At 41.3% G+C, this 27193-nt stretch overlaps 1 protein-coding gene and 1 long non-coding RNA gene across 4 annotated transcripts; one reads left to right on the top strand and one right to left on the bottom strand.

The window, feature by feature from the left end:
• Nucleotides 1-245: 245 nt before the first annotated feature.
• On the bottom strand, nucleotides 246-16035 carry kdm5a (lysine demethylase 5A). Of its 3 annotated transcripts, XM_005451727.4 has the most exons (29): nucleotides 15334-16035; nucleotides 14862-15206; nucleotides 14349-14426; nucleotides 12388-12510; nucleotides 11976-12146; nucleotides 11522-11707; nucleotides 11088-11166; nucleotides 10886-10977; nucleotides 10595-10753; nucleotides 10223-10342; nucleotides 9952-10110; nucleotides 9339-9520; nucleotides 8972-9134; nucleotides 8765-8884; nucleotides 8467-8661; nucleotides 8194-8375; nucleotides 7937-8061; nucleotides 7655-7805; nucleotides 7384-7504; nucleotides 6941-7117; nucleotides 6455-6633; nucleotides 6037-6355; nucleotides 5370-5930; nucleotides 5101-5259; nucleotides 4630-4758; nucleotides 4388-4535; nucleotides 4021-4241; nucleotides 3361-3834; nucleotides 246-1506 (listed from the first exon to the last, which is right to left on the bottom strand). In XM_005451727.4, the coding sequence occupies exons 2-29, from the start codon at nucleotides 15006-15008 to the stop codon at nucleotides 1201-1203; spliced, it is 5226 nt and encodes a 1741-aa protein (XP_005451784.1). In that variant the 5' UTR covers nucleotides 15009-15206; nucleotides 15334-16035; the 3' UTR covers nucleotides 246-1200. The 3 variants fall into 3 exon arrangements, with proteins under 3 accessions (XP_005451784.1, XP_019202479.1, XP_005451785.1); XM_019346934.2 differs by having other exon boundaries at nucleotides 7384-7501; nucleotides 14862-16035; XM_005451728.4 differs by having other exon boundaries at nucleotides 14862-16035.
• LOC106098242 (uncharacterized) lies at nucleotides 15675-19407 on the top strand. Its single transcript, XR_003214488.1, has 3 exons — nucleotides 15675-15814; nucleotides 18509-18811; nucleotides 18946-19407. It is a non-coding gene; the product is annotated as an uncharacterized LOC106098242 (long non-coding RNA).
• The last annotated feature ends 7786 nt before the right edge of the window (nucleotides 19408-27193 follow it).

Below are 27193 nucleotides of genomic sequence, written 5' to 3' on the forward strand. Positions count from 1 at the left end.
AGTGATACGTATAAGCTTGACCAGTTAATTTTTCACCGTGATAATCGAGGCCCTGCTTTGAAAATGAATGTCACATAGCCGATGTGAGGTTTAAACCAGTTTGAAAAATCAATCAACCACTCAGTGACACATCTTGAGGTCACTCCCCCCGCCTTCACAAACAAGAAGTTTAGAAGAGGAGATGGTTGTCGTTTGTGTGCTTCGTCACATGAAGGAGAGAAAAAACAAACCAACATTGCAATTTGTACTTATTTGACTAGGAAGAATTTATTAAAGGTGAGAAACAAAACAAAAAGCCACAATCCATTGGTTTAACTGCCTTAAAAGCTATGTACATTATAAATAATTCCACTACAATACAACCATTTGTTTTTCCTAGTTGAGACCTACTTATTGAGATGTTGCTGTCTCAAGGGCCTGGCAGAGGGACAGAAGGGGAACTAATGTCCTGGAGCTGGGAACAAATTTGTCTGTTTGCCACTGAATACAACAGCTGGAATAAGTGAGTGTTTGCAGGTAAGTTATTATAATGCCTTGTTACTGCTGAACTGAGGACCAGGATGAAGACAGCAGGTTTTTCTGGACCTAAACTGCTGTAGGGGGATTATACAGAGAGGCCACAACATTAAATCCATCTGCCTAATATTTTCTGAGTCCCCTTTGTGACATCAAAACAGGTCTGTCCCTTTGAAGCAAGGTCACAGGACCTCCGAGGGTGTATTCCGGTTGCGGGCGCCAAGGTATTGGCAGCAGATGCAGCGTTCGGGCTTATTCTGGTGCATCCTGTGGATGATCCACTGGACTGACATCTGGCGAGGCCATTTCAACACCTCGAGTGTAATGACGAGCCGTTTCTGAACAGGACCTCTGTCATACAGGAGCAAATTAGCCACGTTTGGGTGGATGTTAACACTATCATCCACATGAATACCGATACCAATGGCTTCCCGGCTGAGTGAAGCACTGCAACGAGATGATCGAGGTCATTCACTTTACTCGCCTGTGGTTTTTAATGTTGTGGCTGACACATGTAAAGTGTTTACAGATCTCAGCACTCGGAAACATGGGAACGTTTTTCTTGTGCTTGACACTCCCAACAGTTACAGGAACTGTTAACTTGTCTCGAGGTTGAAAAACTAGCCTGGATACTGGGCATCTTGTGAGGTTCTCTGTCATTGGCCAATGTGTTTTTTATAAGTGCTAACTGCCCTGCTGAGAATCCTGCTGTTGCTGATGTGATGTCGCTGGGTTTAAGTGAGAAGCCGATGACCAGGAGGCAATCACCGATGACGATGGCACACTCTGCACGCCGCTGCCGCACATTGACGTTGTCAGCACAACGACGCTCTCCTCCGACACCTCCTCGACGGTCATTCCACCACCTGCAGCCTTCCGGGAGCAGTCCATGCAGATGTAGTCCTCATTCTCGGCCATCTCGCATGACACACCCACACAGACCTGGTGGAACCACTCGTCACAGCCGCCATCACACTGAACCCAGTCAACCTGTGAAATAGGGGAGAAAAGAAAAATAAGCCCACGTGATAAATTCAGAAATGTGAGTGAGACAATGTCATAAAAACAGTATGACAACGGTTTAAAAAACACATGACTGTGCTTTGTCAAGCAAGACACTAAACTCAAAGATAATATTTAACAGTACTCAATCACCACAACAATAAATTTGAAAAGAAGCTGCAGCTTTAATTCAAGAATTTTAATGAAAATACTGCATTAGCGATTAAAGAAGCCTGTTTCACAGCTGCAAGTCGGTCACTGTTCAACTAATGTTTGATCTTATTTACTGGAATACATGACTACAACAGAGTAGATGATCTTGGACACACTTCAATTTTTGATTTTCAAAACATTAGAAATAACAAAACAAAAACAAATGTATTTACCAGCACAGCTAGAAAAAAAGTGGTTTTTGCTGTAACATGAAGCTAAAAATCTGAATTTAAGTAAATTATTATCATTTTCTTTTATAGGTTACCTTCCTTTCAAAGTAGCAACTAACACAGCACTATGCCATCATTTTGGGCTAAAGTCACGAGTATACCCCGGATAAATCATCAGTTAATCAAAGGACAGAACTGTAGGGCTAATGATTCCTCAGGTTTGATTGGCTGCGCAGAGGACTCAAAGGAGAAGGAGACTAGCCACTGGTTAACTTTGTGCAGTCTGCAGTAGCGTTTCTGATCAAGACGACATCAGGTGGCCTTGTTAATACAAGGAGAGAACAAGGAGGAAAAGGTGATTTAGGTGACTTTGAATGTGACATGGTTGTTGATGGGCTAGGCTGAGTACTTCAGAGACTACTGATCTGGGATTTACCCCACACAACCATCTCTAGGGTGATCTAGAGGATCATCTAAAGAACAGAAAATATCTAGTGAGCAGAAGTTCACTGGGAGAAAATGCCTTGTCGATGCCAGAAGTTAGAGGAGAATGGGCAGACTACTTCAAGCTGAAAGGAAGGCAACAGTAAATAAAACCATGTCCTGACCATGCCACTTAATGACCACCACATACACACACTTTCTGATGGCTGCTTCCAGCAGGATTACGCACCATGTCACAATGCTCAAATCATCGCAAACTAGAATCTTGAACATGACAAGGACTCCACAGTCACCAGATCTCAGTGCTCTAGAGCACATTTAGTGCATGGTGGAACGGGAGATATACACCATGGATGTACAGCTGACAAATCTGCAGCCACTCTTTGATGCTGTCAGATCAATATGGACCAAAATCTCTGAGGAATGTTTCCAGCACCTTGTTTAATCTATGCCAAGATTCAACAATATTGAGAGCTGAGGTGCATCCAACCAGGTACTAACAAAATGTATTTGTAGACATAAAATTCTTCATAATAAACTATATTTCAGTCCTATTTCAAGGGAGTAGATGTGGTCTACTACCTTGAATCATGTGAGATGTGAGAGCAGTTTCCTTGCTCCTCAGGTTGAGTCCACATTTAAACCAGGGGAACAGGGAATAACCCCTGAGACCACGATGGATAACAATAAAGTAATGACACAAGATAAGATTAAGAATATTCAACAATTTTTCAACATATTATATAATGTTAAGATTGTGTCCATCAAACATCTATGATTTCCCCCTTGTACCCCTTTCAACACACATCTGGATCTGCAATGGTGAAACTCGGTCACAAGTGCCTTGAGGCGATTGTTGTTGTTGTTGTTGTTGTTGTTGTTGTTGTTGTTGTTGTTGTTGTTGTTGTTGTTGTTGTTGTTGTTGTTGTTGTTGTTGTTATTTGGCACTGTATAAATGAAATTGAATTGAAATGTTAGTTAGTTAGTTATGGAGGATAACGACACGTGTGCTCACCTTATCTTTACACGGCCTCTGGCAGTTTTTGGCTGCGCACACTGCATTCTCATCATTGGAGTCCTCTGCCCCCGACCAATCATACTTCGAGGGAATGTCAAGAATCTTCTTCTCCTTCCTCTTCTCCATCCCCTCCCTGATGGCCTCTGCCTTTGCGGCTGCCTTCTCTTTCCTCTTTCTCTCCTTCTCCTCTTTGGCCAACCGTTTGGCCAGTTGCTTCATTTCCCGATTCTTTTCCAGGTTGATTTTAAGTTTTTTCTTTTTGGGTTTACCCCCAAGGCCGAGCTCCAGACCCACCCTCTTTAAGTCTTTGGACTTGGGTGGTCGGATATCTCCCATCGCTGAAGTTCCACTGGCAGCTGCAGCAGCCATCAGCATGTGGTGGTGTTCGGCTCTTTCCAATTTGCGTTTCCGCTTCTTCTCGGAATCTTTGAGCTTGATCTTCAGAGGCTTTTCAATCAGAGAGTCGTCAGGCTGGAAAGAAAGGAAGGGGGAGGGGAAAAAAAGAGCAAATGAGAGTGATCACTGCCATTTCTTATTCTGTATTTACTGCAAGCAGTGTGTGTAATTACACCATCAGAACAAACCAAAATGATTAATCTCAGCATTAAGTCCCTATCTAGCTGTGCAATCAGGTTGCATAATGGCTGAACTTCCTACCTCCATGACTTGCAGGAATCTCTCCTCGGAGGGTGGGTGAGTGGCCTGCAGGATTCTCCAGATGTGCTGGGTCTCATCCAGGGACACCTCCAGCAGGTCTCCAAGCATCATCAGGTCCTCCAGCTGGGCTTTAGCCTGCGGGGACAGCTCAAGAACAGGTGGCTCAAGGCTCCGAGGTACCAGCGGGGTCTTCCTGGGCTGCTTTCTGGGTGTACCCAGATCTGAAATGAAAATATTTTGAGTATGAAACGGGAATCTCCCAAGGAGTAGTTAATGTAATTGCTTATTATGCAAATAAATGCCAAGAGGGAACAATGGGTAAACAGACTCAAAGCAAACGAATTGTATTAAGTAAATGCGGCCTCACTTTGAACACAGGACTTGGAGGCTGAGGAGTAAGCGTGTTCGACACAGAAGGAAGGCGTGGCAGCCAGCCACATGTGACTGACCACCTCCTCTGACTTCACGGGAATCTCCTCATCACAGAACAGGTAGGGCTTCACCTCACCAGGGTCCTGGAGCCAAACAGTCATACAGCAACAACACAAGAAGTCAAAATAAGGTCCTATGACACCCCAATTTAAATCACACCATTGATGCCTCTCATACCTTCATGTCATATCCGTAAGTCTCCCTGATGTCTTCGTCTGAATCCGTCTCCTCGTCGTCGTAGTCCACAGAGGGACGCGGTGACGTGGCTCTGCTGAAACCAGACTGCTGGAAAGTTTGGATATGACCCTGGGAAACACACACAAACTCTTTAAAATTTCTTCTCAAAGGAAAGGTTTTATCCACTGAACTTATCAAAGAAATAAAAACAAAACAGCAATGATTCTTCAGCTTGTTGTTGAATAAGAACTGTTTTGCCTGATAACTTCCCTAGAGGGTAGATTTAATTTCAGGTTTCAGATCACCAGTCTGAAATGTGAACTTTCAGATTGCTAAGCCAATCCACTGGCCTCTTTATCTTTTTACATATTCCTGCCCTCTGCTGGTGAAGTGCACATTTACATCCAAAACAACAATCTGTCTCTCAAAAGAGAATTTCTAACCATGCAAAATTATTAATGATCAAAGTACCTGTAAGTCAGGATTGGCAGCGGCTTTCTGCAGCTCAGCGTTGATGATCTTCTCCGTTTTCTCCCTCGCAGCCTGCTCAACCATACGCTGGCTCAGCACAGACAGCTTCGCCAGGGCCGAGGACAACTCCTCTGTGGCCAGAGCTTGGCGTGCTCGGTCCTGTTAAGAAAGTTTAACCAACATAAGCGCAGGTAATAAGAAGAGACCAAAAGAAAAAACACTGAGAAGCTTGGACGCTACCAGTTAGGCATTGTAATTTATATGCGTACCTGCCAGCTCATTGCCCTCTCAGTCAAACACTGCAATGCTTCTCCTTCTGGCAGACGCACTGGCAGCTTCTGCAGTGAAACTAACAATGACAGAATGGTCTCTAATCTCGGCCTCCGTGATCGCTGGCACAGCGGACACAGGAATTTGGAGTCTTTACTATTGCTCTGCCAATTCACACCAATCTTCTTCTGAGATCCAGTCTTAGGCAGAGGGACGCAAGCTCCGTGAAACCAGTCTTTACAAAGTTCGCACTGCAACATGAAGCCGCTGGCAGTCTTTCGACACAAACAGAACTTGACCTCCTCGATGCGATCTGCCATGGCCATCTTAGCTAAATTTGCAGCTCGGAGTGAGTGAATAGACTCCACTTCTTTCTGCTCTTTTGCTTTGAAAGCTGCTACAACAGTAGAAGGGTCCCGCACCTCCTCGTGGTTCTCCTCCAGATCACTCAGGGTGTCTGGGTCAAAGCCGCCCCTCTCCTTTTCCATGAGCTCCTTAACACGCTTTCGCTTGCTCTTGCTGTTGCCGTATACTCCAATGTCCACACGAGGACTGAGGACCTAAGAGATATTTGTTATAATTATCATACAGACTTTATATTAAAGACATTTAAAGATTTCTGCATCTCAGCCACAAGTAACATCAAATGTTTCCATGACAGCCCACCTGGAGCAGTGTGTACGTGGAGTTCTTCTTGAGGAACGTACGAGCAGTCCTCTCCCTCCAGGCTCGAGCTGCAGCTACCTGAGACTCCACCTGAGCTAGCGGATCGAGCCGCACAGGGATGGAGCGGCCCCTGGCCAGCAGGCTCTCCAGCTGATCCAGGTAAGCATAGCTGCTGCCGTTTTGGATGGCCTCCACCTTGGAAGTCCACTCCTTGGCCTTTTGCAGGGCCTCTCGAAGGGCCAAAATATTTGGCAGGTATGCTGGGATGTTACGAGCTTCCAGCACAATGCTCTCAAGCGTCGCCATGCTGTGACGAGGTCTAAGATTAAAAGAGCACAAACAAACATGTGAACCCTCCGATTTTAAAAGGTAGACTTTTATGGGAAATTTAGATCTCCATTCACATATGAAACCTTACCTGGCCTGCAGGCAGGCGCGAGCCTTATCCTCCCATCTCTCTGACACGGTGAGGATTTCTTGGAGTTCAGCCATGGCCTTCTCCACGGCATGGTGCGGAGCCAAACCCACCCCAGAGTCGATCAGCCTCTTCATGAGCTCCAAAGTGACGCGGTGGGGCTCAGCAAGGGTGGCACGCACCTGAAATTTGATGATGTTCTCAGTCTCTGTTTTGCTCAATCTTTTGATGTTTATGATTTTAACTCATATCTGTCACTGCAAATATTTAGCTTCCTTTACACTGGTACAGAACTACTTAGAAATATAAACAGTTCTAACAATATTCTACAGAAACAGAGAGCAATACGGTGTTCCCATTTTAGAAATGGTAAAAAACCTCATTGACTTAGTCTTAAGTTGACTCCTTTTCATTTCCGCTTGGTAACAAAAGTGGAAAACCTTCTGTTTTTACAAGGACAACAACTCATATCGTCTGATGTGGACTCACCTCATCAAGCCACCGGGCCTGCTGGAGCTCCTGTTTGAGTCTGGGCAGCTCTGGCAGCTCCACATCCAGGCCACTGCCCAGATCCAACAGCGCCTGCAGCTTGGAGGAATCGGGCATCTCATCTGACAGCGCCACCTGGGCCCGTTCATGAAAGTCCTCCACATTCTCCAGTAACTCCTGGCAATACGGGCAGTGACAGACACATTTAGAGGTAAAGGAAAAGTAGGAAATGTCAGGGAGTGGTTTAAGAGTATTGGTTGAATGAGTGTGTGTGTGTGTGTGTGTGTGTGTGGGGGGGGGGGGGGGGGGGGGATTACACAAGACAGGCAAAAACAAAATTTAAAAACCCCCAAAACAAAACAAAACAAAACCAAACAAAACAAAACAAAACAAAAAAAACCCCAACTATAATTAGGATCTATGTATCGACATATGGAACTAACTTTGACTTGTCGCGCCTGGCTGATGATGCAGGGTAGCCTGTACAGCTGCTCTACGAACGCTTTCAGCTCATCCACAGTCAATTTGGTCCGATTGCGATTGCTCTCAGAACGCAGGCGGCTGCTAGAGATGCACACAGAAAAAGAGGGGAGAAAAAAAAAAAGATTTAGTTCAAAACCACCTACAAAATTAATACTGAAAAGACTTTTTAAAAAACTGATATCAGGCCCAGTAACTTGCAAGTGGTAAATCAGCACAAATCATTGTCCTGACCTGTGCCTCTGCTTGCGGCTGAGCAGCAGCTGGGCTACAGAGGAGCACGTCTCTGCCTCTTTGACCATCTCCCTCAGACGACGGAACAAAGCGTTCTCAGGATACTTTCTGTCCTCGGCGTCCTCGAGCAAAACTTTGAGTTCAATGAGATCTGTGAGAGAGCGACAGAAAGAAAGAGCAGGAGAAAACAAAGATGAGAAAGGATTTAGATATAATAAAGACATAAATAGCTAAATTTAGGGAACAAAATGCTTGTAGTTTATAATGCAATAAAACAGAGACCTTTTTTGTTTTTCTGGTCTGCAGCCAAGGCTTCTGTGACCCTCTTTGCCCAGGTATCATAAGACTGAGCCCGAGTCTTCACGCCATACAGCATGGAGGGGAACTCCTCCAGATCATAGCGATACCTGGAATGGATTGGAAAAAAACTGCATGTGAAAATTTGTTTTAAGAATTTACTACCAACACAAGCTTGTGCAACTCTTAACATGATGAAAGTTTACGCCATGAATTAAAAAAAAAGAAAAAAAAAATCCCACCTAAGACACTTGTCGCCAAGAGGACAGTCACAGAGATCTTTCGCGTGGTGGAGACAAACCAGTCGGTCGGGGCTGCAGGAACAGGTCAGCGCAGACAGGAAACAGGTGGTCTTACACTTGTAGCACTGACGCTCATCGTCCGGAACGAGTTCAAAAACCTCCAGCTCGGACGACAGTACCCCCTGTTGGCAATGAGGAAAGCGATGCCCAAATGATCAGAATGGGTTACATTACACATATAACATCCACAAAACAAAAAAGAAAAACATTCACCATTTCCTGGACAGCCTGTCTGAGTTTTGTTTCTTCATCCATCATCTCTTGCATTTCTTTAAAGACGGCAGCAGCCAGCTCCACGTCGAGGCTCTCGGGATCTGCAGCCATCTTGCAAAGCAGCTCCTCGTGGGAGAAAACGCAGTACCGGTGGAGACGTCGGTAATGGGCGACACACTGACGGCCCATTGGCAACTGAAGAATGGGTGAAACACGAGAAAAGTTTTGGCAAAAACATATATATATAAAAAATTCAATATTTAAAATAAAAGAGGAGTTTGTATTTTTGCTCCCTCACCCAATCAGCTGTGCAGAAATTAACAGCCTCTGCAAAGTTGTAGCCCTGGTTGAAGCCGCTGTGGTAGGCCCGGGGAAAGGTAACCACAAACTCCCCGGCACACTGATTGGTCCTGTACACCTGAGGAATATATATATGTAATAAATAAAGCTCTCCACATGAATATTTAACGAGATCAAATTCTAACCCAGAGTACGGGCTACATACAGGGACACCATGCTCCATGAGGACATTGGGATTCATGATGGTGACGAGCTGATGAAGGAGGTCAGGCTGGGAGTCAAAAAGCTCTGGAGCTAACTTTTTCATGACAGCCTCTAATTTCTCTGCTGCAGAGGCCGGGACTCCATACCAAGTCTTAGGTTCTCCCCTGAAGAACAGAAGAAGATATTATCCGAATGTTGTTTTATATTTAAGGCTTCTATTGTACCATAACTCCACAGAGCAGACATAAACATAAGATCAACTATAAAAGCCCTACTGAAGCAAAGGATTACCACTGACATGCAGAATTTTGTTTTCATCAACACTACTACTTATCTGCTGCTTCCAAAACTATACTTCATAAACTTGCCAGTGAAGAAAATTGATGGAGTAGCTCCAGTGGTCTTCGATATGCCAGCAGAAGGAGGAGAAACACATGCCCACGTAGAGCCAGGGTACCTTCATGCCTGAGATGTCCACGTTGATGTGGGTGAGCACAGATTGCTCCAGCACAGGCATGTTGTTCAAGTTCCAGCCTGAGTTTGCATAATCCTAACAGGAAAGGAAAAGGGTGCTTCTATTCAGAGCAAATTTGAAAGTATTAAATAAATAGACTGGAGGCTGGAGTTGGTTAGATGGAACTACTCAATAAAATACTAAATAAGATGATGTGTGTGCAATTAAAAATCTTTAGCAGAATATATGAGAAAATGAGCTGACAAATGTGCCTCCCCATCAGTGATGGCATTTGGGGGGAAAAAAATAAAAAGAGCTGAAAAATATTACTTTTATTCGTTTTTTTAAACTTGACTGTCCACTGTACAAGTGTTTGACACACTCGAGGTAACCCCTGTATTGCTTTTTAATTGGATTACATACACAGTTTGCTTGAACAATACTGTCTCTTTGTGTTACTTTTCAACTTTTGTCAAGGTAACACATCACCACGTTACGATATATACACTGTGTAACCACCTTCTCACCTCCTCATCTCCCATCAGCCTCCTCTTTCCATCCCTGACAGGGAATCCGCTGCCGACATCCTTGGAGCTGATGTCTGCTCCATACTCTACGATGACGTCCTCCTCAATGCTACTGACCAGACGCCAGAACTCCTTCTCCACCAACTCCGTGGGGACCATCTGAGGAGTGTAAAATGGATCTTATGACATATCCTGTTTTAGATCTTTGCTGAAAGGCTTGAGAGCAGCATCCGTTTACTCATTCTAGCTCTACTGAGTAGATTTCACATACATGAACAGGCATGTTGAAGTAGTCAGACTTGAAGTGGTCGGCCATCTCTCCGAAGCTTTGCAGGCTGTACTCTCTCACAGCTTGCTCGAAGCCAAATGCCTCCCTAGGCTTACTGCATTCCTGTGTAGGAGCATGAACAATTGATTAGAGTTACTGCTGTTGAAGCCACGCCCATTTGAGTAATTAAACTTTAGGTTGGTTGCTAGAAACAGACTTTTGTCTCTCTGTTCTATATATTTCTTTCAGTCTTCACCAGTATACTTGGTATGATGAGGACTATAGTAACTGTAAGAGCACCAATCTTTGACATGAGAAACATTTGTGGTATACCACAGAGGGCACAGGGAGAATAAAAGCACATTCAGCGCCTACCTCAGCAACACACTTAGGGCATCGCCAGTCTCCTTTGGGTACGTCCTGCAGAGGTGGGACCAAGCAGAATGTGTGGTAGCTGTCGTCACAGCCATCACACAGCAGGAGCCGGTCCTCTTCGTCCCCTCGTCCACACACAAGGCAGAGATAAAGGTCGATCTGAGGGTTAGCGCCACATTTTTATTTATTTTTTTTAAGGGAAAACAAAACAAGATGCAAAAATTGTTGTGGTATTTAATAACATGGTGAATTTCAACACTGATCACAATGAAATAATGAAATCACACTCACAAAGTTGACCTCCAGGGTTTCCTTGCGTGGTCTCATCTTGATGGCGAAGGCCTGGGCTTTGAGGTGCCGCTGCTTCTTGTTGAATCCATCATCTAAGTGAATTGGAAAACTACAGTAAGAGGAGTGGCTCTTGGTTTTTGTGTTTAAAAACAAAACAAAACAAAAACAAAGCCCACACAAGTCAATCAAAAAATTTTTTTACCAGCTGATACGATCTCCAAGCCGACCATCTTGGGACTCGCTCCAAAAATTTTAAGGGTTTTTGGCTCCTTGTTTTCCCGCTAGAGAACAACAACAATAACAGCATTAGACTGTGAAACAAAGTGATCCTGCTAAATGTTAAGACATCCTCGAGGGGGGGGCATTCCTGACACAGTTAGAAATCTGGATGTGCAGAGGGAATCCCAAAAGTTAACGTGTCAAGCACTTTTTTCAACTTTTATTTGGGGGGACTAATTGTTCTGCTACAAATGATAACTTCATGACCCACTTGCAACAATGTTATCAAATGTTACACTCAATGGAACGCATTAGTAGACAAAAGATAACCAAGAGCTCATGGCATTTTTAATTTTAGGTCAGCGTATTCAAATTCAAATTCAACTCCGAGTTAATGTCTGAGCAGCTTCACTTTACCTCGGACTTCAGGCGCCTGGATCGTCTCTCTGGCAGTAGCCGCTCTTTGGTTTGCAATCCATCACCTTCTCCATCTTTATTCTTCTCATCCTCCTCATCGTGCTCCTCTTCCTCTACAGCCTCCTCGCCAACTCCCTCATCTACCTCATCCCCATCATTTCCCTCATCATACAACCTTTGGAGGCCCTAATCAGAGGCAAAATGATCACTGAATAGGTTACCAAAGAAAACCAGGATGTTATTTGGCCCAAAGGTTATTACAAGCTATTAGTAATAGGACATTTATATACAGTATGAAGTGTTTTGGGAGAAACTTCCTTAAGTACAATACATATACATGCAATTTAGACAAGAAACCTCAGAATCTACTTATGATGGTCTAAAACGCATTAGCTGTAGTTTTCCTCCCAATTATGATATAAAATGCAGTTAAACAGCATTCAGCACCACTCACAGTTAGTGTGGCTCCAGTCTGGAAGAGCTCATAGGGGTAAAGGATCCTCTCATAGTGAGAACGTAGAAGAGACCCGGTGCCTTTTCCAGGAGGGTAGCCCATTCGGCTGGCCACCTTGGACCATAATTTTTCTTTACACACCGTCTCAAAGCCGCCCTCGGATGACACAATCTTTAATGCACACAAGGAAAACATTTTTTTAGCTCTTACCACTTTATCTATCTAATCATCCAAAATATTTTTTAACATCATAAGGTAAAAAAAACATTTTTTGTGCTGCCAAAGGATCCTTATTTACAAAAATTCACTAAAAATCCATTTTTAGGCTAAAAAAACAAAAATCTGAACAAACAACAAACAAACAAACAAACAAACAAAACAAAAAAAAAACATCCATGCTGACTGGTTCCACCTTGCTGAGCTGGTAGAGGTCCAAGAGTTTCCTCTCCACATGAGGGAATCGAATCTTAGATCCTTGCAGCTCCCAAAACTTTGCGATTTGATCCAGAAAATTGAGCTTTATGCGAGTGAGCGCCTGGAAAAGCAGCAGAGAAAGAGCAAAAGGACAGATTAGAAAAATCAGAGGCTGGTATTCATTTTGTTTCCACATTTTGGTACCAGGAAAACCAAGAAATTTTCATGGGACACACACACACAAAACAAAAAAAACAGTATGTCCAGACACCAGATCTATTTGGCTAACTATCATACATAAATACTGTTTGAGATCAGTGAAAAATAGGGAATGCAGTCTGGTAATGATCATCTGTGCATTTCTAATATATAAAAAAAAACAACTTTGCAGCTGTCCTGGTGCCCTGAACTGAAACGACACATATCCAAAAATTGACTTTAAGAAAGGGCATCCATGACATCAAATGTTGGACACAATTAAAACTAAACTGAAAAAAATAATAATGCAGCTTTTTGTTTTGATTTAATAACCTTTTCATAGTCAAAATAAAAACTGCAGTGTTTTTTCCCCCTGAGTGAGACTTTTCTTTCTTGGTGTCCACATCTCCTCAGACCCGACATGGTCTGCCCCCATTCAGGTCCAGTCCAAAAAGGCTACATAGTGCCTGTACCACCTACAACAACTGAGGAAGTTCGGGGTCTCTCCAGTGAGCCTCAGGACTTTCTATGCAGGCGCTGTGGAGAGCATCCTCAAACAGAACATTGCATCCTGGTATGGGAACAGCTGTGTTAAGGATCAAAAAGCTCTTCAGAGAGTGATCCATACAGCAGAACGCTGCTGCACGACTGCTCTCCCCTCTCTACAGGACATCTACACCAGGAGATGTTGGTTTAGAGAAGCTCAGATATTGAAGGACCTGTCCCAACCAACTGTTTCATCAGGCAGAAGGTTCCGCACCATCCGGGCAAGAACAGAGAGATTCAAGATAAGCTTCTATCCCCAGGCCATCCGTGTCCTAAACCAGAACATGCCGCCCACTCCCCACCCACAGCATCCATAACTGACTTTAACACTTTAACACCCACTCAAACAATGCACTTTTAAAGCACTTTTAAGAAAGTTAATGTTCAATTTTAGAGAACGACTGGATGGTTCGAGTAACAGCATAATTTTAGCACTTAGAGATCCGACAGTGAGTGGTTCCCGTTACTCATCCAGTCTGAGAAAGCACTGGTTGAAGTGTTTGTGTATTTATTGATTTCTTTTAAGTAATTGTGTTTTATGTATATTATGGTTTTATATTTTTACTAATGCTTTATATGTATATATGTATATATGTGTATATATATATATATATATATATATATATATATATATATATATATATATATATGTGTATGTGTGCACGCTCGCACATATGCATGTGTATGTGTGTATATGTGTGTGTGTGTGTGTATATGTATATATATGTATATATATATTTAAGGTTTATACCTTGTGTTTGGGGGGGGGGGGGGGGGGGGGGGTTGTGTGTGTGTTTCTGTCTTGTTTTTATGGACATGAAGTCTGCCAATAAAGATTGAACTGAATTGAATTGAATTGAATGCACATTTTTAGATTTTCAATTTAAACATTTCCAGATTGTTTTATTTTATTTAATTAACTTAATGTACATAATTCACTTACTTACTGCATATAATGATACTTAATGCATATAATGTGGTCTTTTGTGTAATTCACTTAATGTATATAATTTTCTCTCTTTTTGCACAGTCAAGGGTGTCAGGACACTTTCCACTGCGTGTTGTACTCATAACTATGCATTTTACAAATAAAGGATCTTGAATCTTAATTATCTATCATACACACAGCTAAAGCAGTAACAATAATGGCTTCAGTCTCATTATAAACAATGACTGGAGTTATTTTATCTATTCATTCATTTGTGGCAAACTCACCTCAAGTTCATTCAGCCTTTGCACCCGAGGAGTGAACCGGAAGTTGCGTACATCACAGGCAAACGGAGGCTGCCAGTCCTGATTGACAACAGAAAAGAAATATTACATTCACCAAAACAACCTGAGCAATGAGGAAATCATTGTGACAACACGTGACTAGCTTAAAATTAAAATCTAAATGTATCTGTTGTATGTGGACGCCATTAGGCCCAATGTCTACCATCGTTCCACTTTAAAACCAAAACACCAGGTGGGAGTGAGGAAAACAGCTACATTTTCTTCGCACTTTCGCCCACAATTTTTCTGAACAACAAACGGAAATCAGTGTCACAAATGTTTAATTAAAAACTGAAAAGAAACTGAGCCTCGTTTGACCTCTATTTAGACTAATGGCAACTAGTAGCGTCGCTGCGTTTCGTAAAATCCACGCAGGCCCAAAGTAAGCCAGCCCAGGATCACAAAGAGACAACAAACCAAAAACCTCTGCAGACTTTCAGTGTTATAAAAAAATACCTGAGGGGGTCGGATTTTGCAGATGCCCGTCTTCTCTGCAATAGGTCGGATCTTGTTGATGAATCCCAAAGGATCCGAGAAATCCTCCCAACTCGGCTCAAACACCGGGCATTCAGGAGGGGGCACGAACTCCGCAAACGCAGACATATCGGCGTCCTTCCAGTGACACAGTCTTTAAAAAAAATTAAATCAGGGATAAAAGTGCGCAAAGTTGAGCCTCAGGAGTCCATAATTGTGTTAGCTGCAATTGTTTCTTCCTTCTTCTTCTTTAGTGTCCATCGTGATTCTTCCAATCTCCCCAAATAACAAATCACGTCAGTGACAGGAGCATCCCAGGGGCGAAACCTAATGTGGTGTGAAAAGTGAAGGCAGAAAATACAACAAGAACCGAGTCAATGATGCATGTCACTCCTGTATCCGTAAACAGAGGGCCAAACCAGGCCGGGGTATCGCCACCAAATTCTCCCCCTACCTGGGACGGAGGGCAGGGTCAGTCCAAAAACGCCACCATTGCTCATCTCAAACCAAAGCTTCAGGAGGAAAAAAAAATCTGCGGTGAAGACTTGGCCGCAGGCGAGTTGGAAAAGAAGTTTCACAATACCCAACACACAAAAACACTCCGTCTATTATGTTAAAGAAGCTAGCATCGCTTCTGCACTACCTGGGCAGTGCATGATTATTTTTTTCGTGAGGATGCATTTCCAACAAACTTATCTAAGGTTAGCTGTAATGTTCACTAGCTAACGTAATCACGCTAGTGAACTCGTCGATGTCGTCCAAAATAAACACCAGCCTCTTCGTTCTCCTACTCCTGTGGCACCAGTCAAGCTTGAAAACAACACGGATAAGCCTAGTACCAAGCGTACACTGTTGACTGTTTCCTTCTCTCCGCACATCAGCCCCCATTCATTGAAGCATTTGAGGCAACGGAGAACTAGCACACAGCTAATTTGGTAAGCTAAAAGAAGCTTAGCTACCGCTTCCCGTTGCGCAGCTAACATTGGCGTTAGCTGGCACAGTCGGCTGAGAAGAACGGTCCTCCATGGTTTAAGCAGGTTAAATGAAATCGCATATACAAAAGCAATACTCTCTTTGCTTTGTTTTACCGGAGGCAGCTTTCTGTATATTTAAACGTCGTCTATACCTATTGTAGTCGGATTAGCAAACGTGCTAGCTACAACTAGCAAGGAAAGGGAAGAGCTCTTATGGTGCTTTCATGGACACTCGGAAAAAGTTTCACTACTTTTGAATTCATTGCTGTTTTTTCATCTAACTTTGATGTAAGCGTGAAGAAAATATGTTTCGTAACAAGCGCTAATAAATTCATATTAGTTGCAAAAATCTGCTGGATTGATTGCTGTCACAATCAGCAGTACGAATGCGGTTGGCAGTGTCAGTAATGTATCTTCGAGCAGATGTCAGTTAGAGGGGATCTCCTTAATGTGGCACACACTCAGGCTATCAGCAGCCCCATACGCCTGTTGATCACATATTTTGTTTATACATGCAACGTGTCAGAAGAAATTTAGTTGGAAGGCAGCTTAATTCAAGCCGTGGGTAAACTGGGTGTATAAAAGCTCAGCAAAAGATAAAGAATGATTATTTTTAATTGTGCACCTAGTTGATATCAACAATCCAAATGTCTGTAAATGAGCATGTCTCTTTATTGTGTTAGACACTTTGTTGCTGAAGTTGAACATATCTGCCACTAGTTTACATAGGCCGAGACAGGTTAATTTCTAATACAGCATAATTTACTAGAATACAGTAACTGTGTAAATCCTGAGCCACCCCTCATGACTTTATATTGTGCTAAGTGAATAAGGTGCAACAGTTTATAAAAGTATGCATGGCAAAAACAGAGTTTGTATAATTCTTATGAATTTGAAAGTTGATATTTGGTTTGACCACCATTATACTTCTACACAGGCTGAACTCTCTTATGCAATCTTTATTCTAATCTCTAGTGCTCAGGAATAGTTCTCCGGGCTTCTTGAAGAACAATCCAAAGCTTCGGATGTTGGCTGCCTTTTGTTTTGTTCTCTGTTCAGATGATCCTGTTTCAATAATGTTGAGGTGTGGGCTCTGCAGTTACAGTGTGTGTTTTTCTATCTATCCATCTATCCATCCATCCATTATTTTTCAACACTGTCATGTTGAAAAATAAAACCGTTATCATTTGGCTTCATTCCAGATGCTATTGCATGGTTGATCAAAATCTGATGGTCCTTTTATGTGCTCCCCTGAAAATGGTCAGGTTTAAGAAGTGGATTGTATATGTGTGAAAAACAGCCCATGTCAGAGGAAAACTTTGAAAGCCTGGAGAACTATTGTTCAAGGCCACTTTAAATTAAATTACAAGAAACTCTGGCTCATCAGAAGTAAAATATAAAGAAGTGAAGGCTGTCTCAAGTACATAAGAATCCAAATATTATAACATAACATGATCCATGTCAATTCTAAACTACTAAATAAATAACAGCTGCAGTAGGATGCACTTTACATAGCATACGGAGTGTTACGTCATCTTCTGAACCAAAAGCTACGTAAAAATCTAAGTTTTAGAATTAGAGTTTGATTTTATCTGTTGGTAAAAGTGGCTGAGGTGACTGTATTTGACTTAATACAATATTTTATTGTGTTTTTATTTTAAGAAGGATGAACTACTTAGGCTGGCACAGTTGCTGCTGTGGGCTGTATCGTCCCCTCATAGCATCAGTTCCTGGCTTTAAAACCAGGATTTATTGCTAGCTTTATAGTTTTCTGGTAGCGGTTTTCTCAACACACATGCCGAACCCTCTGCACAGTATGGCCCAGTCACCAGCTTGCTGTCAATGACAGATTTAAGCAGGAGGGATGACAGGTAGGTAAATGATGCCAAAATGTGTGACTGTATTGTAGCAAACACCTACTTAAGTTTCAAATCTGTGAAACTGACAGTAGGCTACATCACTGGCAGCCTCTGGCTTTTCCTCACAGGAGGCTAGACTGGCAATCGAACAACTTACTAACCAACTCCAGGCAAAAAATCATCAGCTAACTTAACAACATAGGTATTTACCTCTGTTTGGTCAGGACTTTTTTTCGTTTTTACAAGCGGTTAGTCTTGACCAACAATTAAAAAGTGTCGTCTGTCCGCAGGTGTGGAGGCAGTGTGCTGCGCTATGTGCATGTGGGGAGTGGGCTAACTAATTATTACATTTTAATGTGAAGTATGTTTTAAGGTTTGTTTTTAAAACTTTACATTGTAAAGAAAAGACTAACACAATAATCTAGTAGCACTTAGAGACATTGGCATGAAAAAATTCTTACTCGTCTGTGGTTCCCCTCAGGCCTGTGGTCAGGTTTCCTCAACAGGTCAACAAACATTATGGAGAAGAAGCTTTGGTTGGTCAGTTTTTTAAGCTAAACAACATAATAATAAATAGAAGGATACCTTCAAAATCAACGTGGTCAACCTCAATATAGTCAATGTGAAGGTTCACAGGTTTCCACAACAAATATCAGATCAACAAATATTTCAGAAACACTCTGACATGCTAGCAGTAGTATCTAAACTGTATAATAATAATAACTAGAACTCATCTTTTCTGATACCAAAGCCCATTTTAATGTATTTAAACACAATTTTTTTTTTCTTTTTGTAGAACCTGTGCATCGAGAACACCTGTATCATTGCGCATGACAAGGTTCACAGTAGACAAAGTCCTCACTCCACCAATGGGGAAACATCATGGATGTCTTGAAGGCCGATGACCGCTTCATGTGAAGATCTTTACCATCTGAATCATGTTTCTCTGATGGAAAAGTACAGCAAAAACACTCCCTGTCAACTATTGGCAGCTTTAATGACTCTACAGTGCACTTCAGAGGCACAGAGCAGCAACTGCACCAACTAGGATCAGGGAAACTTTTTTTGTTTTTTTTTTGTAGTTTGAAGCTCCTAAAAAGTGAGTCATCTGTTAGCCTAGATTATCATGAAGCTGTTAGTTTGGTGTAGCATAATGACTGAAAGCAAACAGAGGTGTTAGTGTGTTGTTGTGTAGTTGCCATTCGATCTAACATCATTTATTGCTGTTTTCAGCATGCTGGTCAATGCCATCCAGAGAGCAGGTATGACTGAGCTTCTGAACCAGCAGGTGGTGTTCACCTTCTTCGCTCTCACCAATGATGCCTTCAATGCACTGCCGCAGGATGAAGGCAACAGGCTGATGCATGAGTTTTATTCAACCACACAGCTTCTCTTTATTCACATTCTTAATTTATCCACATGGACAGTTTCCAGATATGTGTGTAAAGCATCTCTCTTCTTTACAGCAGCTTATACTGAGAGGTGGCTTGTAGAGATTTCTTAGTGGGGCTATTTTCCTGCCATTTATTTGGACTGTGTGGGGTTTTTTTATTTTGGGGGGGGGGGCTGTAAAATAAAGCAGAACAGTGAAACCACACAGCCTCTCATTTGATACCATGTCTCCTTCAGCCTCACCTCACGTCTGTCTTGACTAACATCTCGGTTTGAAAATGAAATTGAAGAACAATCAAATCATTATGTCTTAGTCTTTCTTACATTTTTACAACAAAAGTTGCTCTGTAATGTTCTCAGATTCTACCTATAACAGTGGTTGTGACTCCATCATTCTAACATTTGGGAATACTGCATCAACCCCGATGTGATCCAGGTTTGAAACTGAGCTGCTTTCTGCACAGTTTAACGTGAAGGAGTGAACGTGCTTTTAAAATGATCTTGTTTCAAGACTGAACTTCAACATCAGCCGTGAGCTGTTCAATGAGTGTTTCCCATCAAAATCTAATTTCAGACATAAGCACAAAACAAACTCATAGTCTAAATCAAATCAATAATAAGTCACCAATATCATTAGTTTAACTTTTATCAGCTTCCGTTCATCTGAATCTTTGGAAACAGTGAGGATAACCTGTTCTTCTACAAACATGCTCTCCCTGCTTCATGACTTCATTAAATTACCAGCATTTATTTAGTTAGTATGAGTGGACTCTGGAACTTCATGTCAGGGTTAGGGTTGCTCTCTGTGTTTGGCTTCTTTTAAAGCAGAGCAGGTCTGAAGCTGCGGCTCAGGTGTGAGCTGTGGAGGTGAGTGACAGCAGCAGGTAATACAGGACAGGTGCTGCTCACAGCAAGGCACCATGCAGCGCGCGCATGGGAAACCAACCGAACGAAGGTGGAAAAGGTCTATAACTCAAACCTTTCAGCACCGTGCAGAAACGCGAGCATCTGACCCAAGGTAACCGAGTCACATGACGCTCAGGCGATGGGGAAATTCAGCAATCACAGCATGAACTTGTTTGTTTCAGACTTATAAGTTCATAAGTTGAACTTAAGTTCCAAGGTGCTCCCTGGTCCGCCGAGAAATATAATCTCTTCACAGATTTCTAGTTCTTTCCCTGAATTCCCTCAGAGTTGGATGCACCTGGAAAACCAACAAAAAGATGCCTGAAACACTTCAACTTTTCCCTTTTGACACAAAGTGGCTCTGCTCCACATTTCTTTGTCCAAGCTCATGAGCCCTTCTCCAAGTCTGAGTACTACGACAAGAGACGTGGAAACCTAATTTCAAAATAAAGACCAACTTTGAGTGAATTTCACCTTCAACATTAACAGACATGTTAAGTACATAATAACAAATATCATTTAGTCTTGTTCCACACTTTAGATCCAAATGACACACCCTTGTACTCTAGTAAGACCCTGTCAATATCAAGGCCAACTTCTTTTGGATTTCAAAGTAAAAGACCATTTCTAATATGTGTGTATGTAAATGATGGCGTGAGTGTGTGTACATCTATGGACATCAACTTGATGTTTGCTAAAATGATAACTTATTAATTCATATAGAAAACAAGTTTTTTCTGTGAAAAACTAAAATCAACGCCAGAGAGGGTTAAAATAATTTTATGAAAAAGTTAATTCCACACCAGCTACAGGACTAAAATATTAATAGTAAGACAGCAGGAATAAATAACAAACAGGAGAAATATTGTCAAAGGAAAAAACCTTAGAGAAGCAAGAAACACAAACTCAAGTTATGGCATGTACATGGAAGAGGCTTACTGCGTGGCAAGACACAGGCAAGTCGCGCAGAGCCTCAGTCCATTCTTTATTTTATAGCAGAGAATAGATTACACAGCATCCTAGGTGGAGCATATGTAATAGAAAAACATCTCTAGATATGGTTATCGCCAGGGTTTTAATAGTTTTGCAATTTTCATTAGTTTTTATTTTTATTTCGTTTTGACTTCAGATTTTCAATTTTATATTAGTTTTAATTAGTTTTTACCAATTGTTTGATAGTTTAGTTTAGTTTTTATTTTTTTGAAAATCCTTAGTTTCAGTTTAGTTTTGATTAGTTTCAGTTATAGTTTTAGTTGCGTTTGCAATAATTAAGTGTAACAAAATCCCAGTTTCATCATATCAGTCATGCTCTTCTGCTTATCCTTGGGTATGTTGCTATTCCAGCTACCATACCCTGCACCCTGGACAGGTCGCCTGTCTGTCGCAGGGCTAACATGCAGAGACAGACAACTCACATTCCCACCTATGGGTTCTTTAAATAAATAAATAAAGGCAGATGAACAACCGTTGATACCAGGCAACTATAAAATGTATATCTTGGCCCCAATGAGACTGTTAACTCTTGCAGCACCGGGTGTTAAGGCAATTGACTCACACAGTTATGTAGATATCCCAGTCCTGTTGTCTCGGGATGCATCACGCTGCCTTGCCTGGGGTTAGCTTCTGTTTCTGGGGATGAGGGTTGGGCGTGCTCCCTTACCTTCTCCAGGTAAGCTAGGTTAGCCTTCTTGTGTGAGCTTTTCAAGTGCACTTTAAGGTTTGTGGGATTTCTTTCCCTTTAGAAATGTCCCTCATAATTTGTCTCGTTCCGCTACAAGACACTTGCTTTATCCAAAACACAGTCATATTCAAAGTAATCCCAAATTGGACTCTGACGCTTTCTCCCGACTTTTGTTGACATGATGCTACGCGTGGACGGAGCGGCAACACAGACGACCCGACTGAGGTACTTGCCACCTGCTGGCATAATAAGGCACAGCAAGAACATAACCTGGAAAATACACTTCATTCTCACCCTAGACTAACGTATGACACATACACATAAACGAAAACTAAACACATTTTCTCTATAAATTCAGTTAATTTTAGTTAGTTTTGTGAACGGTCATTTCAGTTTTAGTTAGTTTTCCTTTTATTGCAAAGTCTCGTTTTTATTTTTATTTCCGTTAACGAAACTGTTTTTTATTCGTTATTTCGTTAGTTTTCGTTAACGATAATAACCTTGGTTATCGCATGAGTGGCCGTTATCCAAAAGACAAGAGGAACTAGTATCTTTTGTCATATCAGCTTCAGGTTGGAACTGTCTCTGCCTGAGCGTGTGTGACTTTGTAACTTCCTTACGCATGCTTCTGTTCCTTAATCTGTAGGTTACAGGCACATCATGTTCACACAAGAAATTATACTTATTATTATTATCTTGTCTCAAAACAGAAAATGAAATTGTAGTTGTTCTTGGCTGAGAAACACAAAACCTCTCTTTTTTTTTTTTCAAAACAAGAAACTAAGTTTTAATTTTTCTGCCTTGTCACCAAAAACAAAACAGACAACCCAGCTCTCAGCTGGCTCTGGACTTATCATCAAGGACGCATGGTGAGAGCTACTTCAGAAGTTACAGTGCTCATCACTCAAGCAACATTTTTAAAAAAAAAGGAACAAAAAACAAAACTCAGCACACTACACAGAGAACAACAACAAGACACAACTGAAGGTGTTGTTCTTGTTTGTTCTCCTTGAATTTTAGAATAAAGTTATTACATCTCCATTAGTAAATCATATGTCTAATCATTATGTGCCACTGTGATCCACAAGTATGATCACAAATTTATTTATTTTTCAAACCAACAAAACAGACAAACCAAAACAAAAAACAAATTGCCGGCATGAAGGCTTTACACACATGAGTCAGGACACAAAAAGAAAAAGAAAAAGCTGCTGCCAGAAACAAAGCAGAAGTGTGAGGAAAAAAAACTGAGCTCACAAACAGCTGCATGTGTGAGCTTTAATATGCAGCTTCTGCTCTAAAAAAACAAATAAAAAAATAAAAAATGTGTAACTTGCTCATCAGCTTGGTAGTGTCCACATATTTAATTCATTTTATTCAGCTTCTCAAACCTGTAGCTTTAGCTGTTGTGTACAGGGTTTGGCTTATTAGTTGTTAGTATAGGTTTGCTCTTCATCTCAACAAAGTCATCTAGGATGACAGGTTTACAACCAGGTCAAGTGTCTCTGTGCACTTGATTAGTTTAGGTTGATAGGTTTGTAGCTTGAACCTATTCGCTGGAACGTTGAAGGCAATGTAATCACACAGCAAGCAAGACACGAGTAGGCAACATTCTTTATGTTTCACGTGCACGGGAGAGAACTGGACAGGCGCCGTTCCTTCGCTTGACCCCAGTTGCTCTCGTCCGTTCCCCCGTAACACTGCTCTTTTATTGTGGTTACATGAATATGCATAGGTTCATTAACATATGACATCTTATAGGTATACATGTGAACAAGGAATACCTTGTGTGTGTGTGAGCTGCTGACCAAAAGGGTCATAAAGCAGGAACAACATCCTAGGTCATAAAGAGGGTAACCTCCCCACACCCAATCTATGGTCACCCTAGATAACACAGTGAAGCCATACAAAGGGCAGGAAGTTTTACCACATCAGACCTTCACAAGGATGTTTGCCTGTGATAAAACACTACAGCCCCCCACTCAGAACCTCGAGAATCTGGGGAGGGGAGAACAAAAGAATTCCTTTCAACACACAGTTGAAGTACAAATGGTAAGAATAAAAATGACAAACATTTAACAATTCACTCTAACATAGGTATTTTCCTTATTTTCTTGATCTCATATATCATTATACTGAGTTTGAGCAAACCTTAAGCTTGAATCAGACTACTTTTAACAATTATCCACCTCACATCATGACTGACTGAAGTGCCTTTTCTTATTAATATTATGTCACTATTAATGTTATTATTGTTTTGTTTTTCCTTTTTTATAACAGCAATAGTATATTACAATACACTACTTTACTACTAATATACAATAGTTTATTATTTTATATTTCATTATGTATCCATCAAAGACCGATGTGACCTGCAGCTTCACACCTTCCCAAGCTGGAGACATTTGCTTTTTCCTCTTGGAAAACACTCTTTCCTTGGCTGAACAATGACACAGCCTTAATATACCTTATGCATTTCTCTATTTTATTTAATATGTTTTGTGTGAATTGTCTGCTTTCATTTATTCTATTCGTTCAGCTTGGTTGTCTTCCCAATTTTGTTTCATTTGTTAGTACCAATTTACAGGTTGTTATCCTTCCTATTATTAGTTTGAATACATAAGCTCTAATTTAATTTAACCCTTTGTTTATTCCACTATGCATTCCTCTTGTATTTATGTGTATTAAGTTGGGTCTGTATCCAGCCCTTTTTAAACTTTGATCTCTAATCTTTTACTTGATGAGGGATTATTATGTTCTTCCTGATATGGGTGAATGTATAGTGGGACGTTTTGTTTTCTTAGGCTTTCTCCATCTACAAGCACTAATTTGTCCGGCGCCTGGACATTTTTTTTTCTAACCACTGCTCGTCAGCAGTGAGTTTTGGTGGGCTGATTACCCATTGTTACAACACAACTGCAGAGCTTTCTCTGGTATGAGACTCAGGAGTGGTTGCTGACACGCCCTTCTAGTCCGGGCTACTCCGCGGAGCGGTGTCAGTTTTACGGGACGGAGCCCAACCTACTTCTCCTTTGTCACCAGTACTTCAGCATCTTACAGCAAATAAAATAACAATAACAACTGGAAGCAACTCAGCAGCTTATTGTGCTGTAAAATTAGTTTACTTCCAACAGACAGAAAATGACATACACAAAACACATATATTCACTCTTGTTTCTTTACACGCGCGGGTCCTTGCGGCGGACCAGGCCTAGTTTAACTTTTCCAAGTTAAGTTTTAGACGTCTATTAATCCTTGCGGCGGATAAGACCTATGCGCTTTTTTTTGTGCACGCGACCGTTCAAAGGGTTTTCTTAAGTATATCATTTAAAACTAGCCAATTTAAACTTTCCAATTCGTTTTCCAGAAACGGTTTCAGTTGATATCACGATTTTTTTTTACATTACATCAGCCTTGTTTTGTTTCCTGGTGAAACAAAACAGTCGGCCTATAGATGAGAAAAACCGATGTATGCAACTTGGTTTCTTCGATAGTTTGGCTGCCTCCTTTATGAAAATTTCAGCAATCATATTTTCGATTGCTGGCTGATTTAATTCCAAGGCTAGCAAAACTAATCCTGTATTTTTAAACTCTTTACACAGGGCTTTGAAAATCACCTTATGGAAGTTTTCGAACTTCTCTAAGGGGATTTTATCAATTTCATCCTTGATTTTATCCCAGATGTTGTTGGTATGCCGGTTGTAGATGTCTGAAACTCTTTCCAGACTGATGACTTTGCCTGACTTTTTTACAGCACGCTTAACGAGTTCTGCCATGCAGTTTTCCACCAAAGATCTGTATTTTTCTTTGTTATCTACAGCCTGTCGGTGGCATGGCAAATATCTGTTGGTGTGCTCCAGACATTTTCATTCCGGTAAGTTCTAAATATGTTCATATCACTCTTTATAGCCTATTAGTTTTATTTTCAATGCACTCTGAGGTCATAGCAAATTAGAACAAACATCCTACTGAGTGATTTTGCAGAACTACCTTCTATTTATAGAGTTGCTAATTATTTGGCATTATTGCAGGCAAACCAGCCTATGAAATGGATGAAACACATCGTGACCAGTGTTGGGTAAGTTACTTTAAATTAGTAACTTAGTTACATTACTTAGTTACTTCTCTAAAAAAGTAACTCAGTTACTTCAAGTTACTCGTTACTTTCAAAGTAACTAGTTACTAGGGAAAGTAACTTTGGTTTTACTCAGACTTCTCTTGTTAATGTGTTGCTTCCGTAACTGGATACCCAGCCAGACTGCCAGTCTTCTAGCTTGCTTACTTGCCACAAGTGCACTGTGCCACCTACCAATAGAAAGGAAAAAATAATGTGCACATTTCCACGAGAGAAATCCCACGCCTGGACCACCTTTGACCGCCGCCATGATTCGAGCCTGCTTTTTACATCCAACACAAAAACTGCAGTCGTGGTGCTTTTGATTGTACTCAGAACTTGGAAATTCTGCCTTCTGAATAGGAAGATGTAGGTAACACCAGACTGCAGATGAGCTGCATACAGAGCTGGACTGGGACAAAAAAATCGTCCCGGGCATTTTGACTAGAGCCCACCATTATAGGAAAAATCATAAAGCCTTTGAATGAAAATAAACACTGTTGTGACAGTGATGTACACTGTTCTGATGGTATAGATGTATCAATCTATCAGTTGTTTGTTTTAAGACTCAGATAATTATTTTTTTTAAAAGCGAGACATTTTAAATGAGAATAACAAAGAAAACTATTTCCTTGTTCCCCCCTTTCCCTGTTAATGCCCTACATGGACCCCTGGCAAAAATTTGCTAGACCCGCCCCTGCACAGTTACCAGCTGTCAGCTACGTAGAAAAGGATGCTGGTGTTATTTGTCTCTCAGAAACAGCTCATAACTTCCCTTCAACTCATCCATGTCACCTAAAAGGTAAACCTGTTTCTCCATCACCTGTTCAGCTCTGATGATTCAGTAAGGACATCTCCTGGTTTCATCTGCATGTTTCCCTCTCACCAGATAACCAAACCGATATCATGACCAGCAGCTTTACAGCTGTGGCTCCAGCAAACATCAGCTGATACTAGAAATTAATGTTAAATAAATTCTAACAACAGCTGATCAAGCTTAAACGTGCTGCTGTTGTTTAACGCGACATCCGCTGGTTTCCTCTTTCTGGCGCAAAGTGGGCGATAAATACAGGGAGTGCAGAATTATTAGGCAAGTTGTATTTTTGAGGAATAATTTTATTATTGAACAACAACCATGTTCTCAATGGACCCAAAAAAACTCATTAATATCAAAGCTGAATGTTTTTGGAAGTAGTTTTTAGTTTGTTTTTAGTTTTAGCTATTTTAGGGGGATATCTGTGTGTGCAGGTGACTATTACTGTGCATAATTATTAGGCAACTTAACAAAAAACAAATATATACCCATTTCAATTATTTATTTTTACCAGTGAAACCAATATAACATCTCCACATTCACAAATATACATTTCTGACATTCAAAAACAAAA

This window comes from Oreochromis niloticus, linkage group LG17 (genome assembly GCF_001858045.2).
Source record: "Oreochromis niloticus isolate F11D_XX linkage group LG17, O_niloticus_UMD_NMBU, whole genome shotgun sequence".
Taxonomy (NCBI): Eukaryota; Metazoa; Chordata; class Actinopteri; order Cichliformes; family Cichlidae; genus Oreochromis; species Oreochromis niloticus.

Bases quoted from the DNA above. Each gene is read 5' to 3' on its own strand.
- kdm5a (XM_005451727.4), bottom strand. From the start codon at position 15,008: ATGTCTGCGTTTGCGGAGTTCGTGCCCCCTCCTGAATGCCCGGTGTTT. The intron at 8,885-8,971 runs GTATGTAGCCCG...TATATTCCTCAG, and splicing joins TCATGGAGCATGGTGTCCCT to GTGTACAGGACCAATCAGTG. The intron at 1,507-3,360 runs GTGAGCACACGT...CCTATTTCACAG, and splicing joins AGAGGCCGTGTAAAGATAAG to GTTGACTGGGTTCAGTGTGA.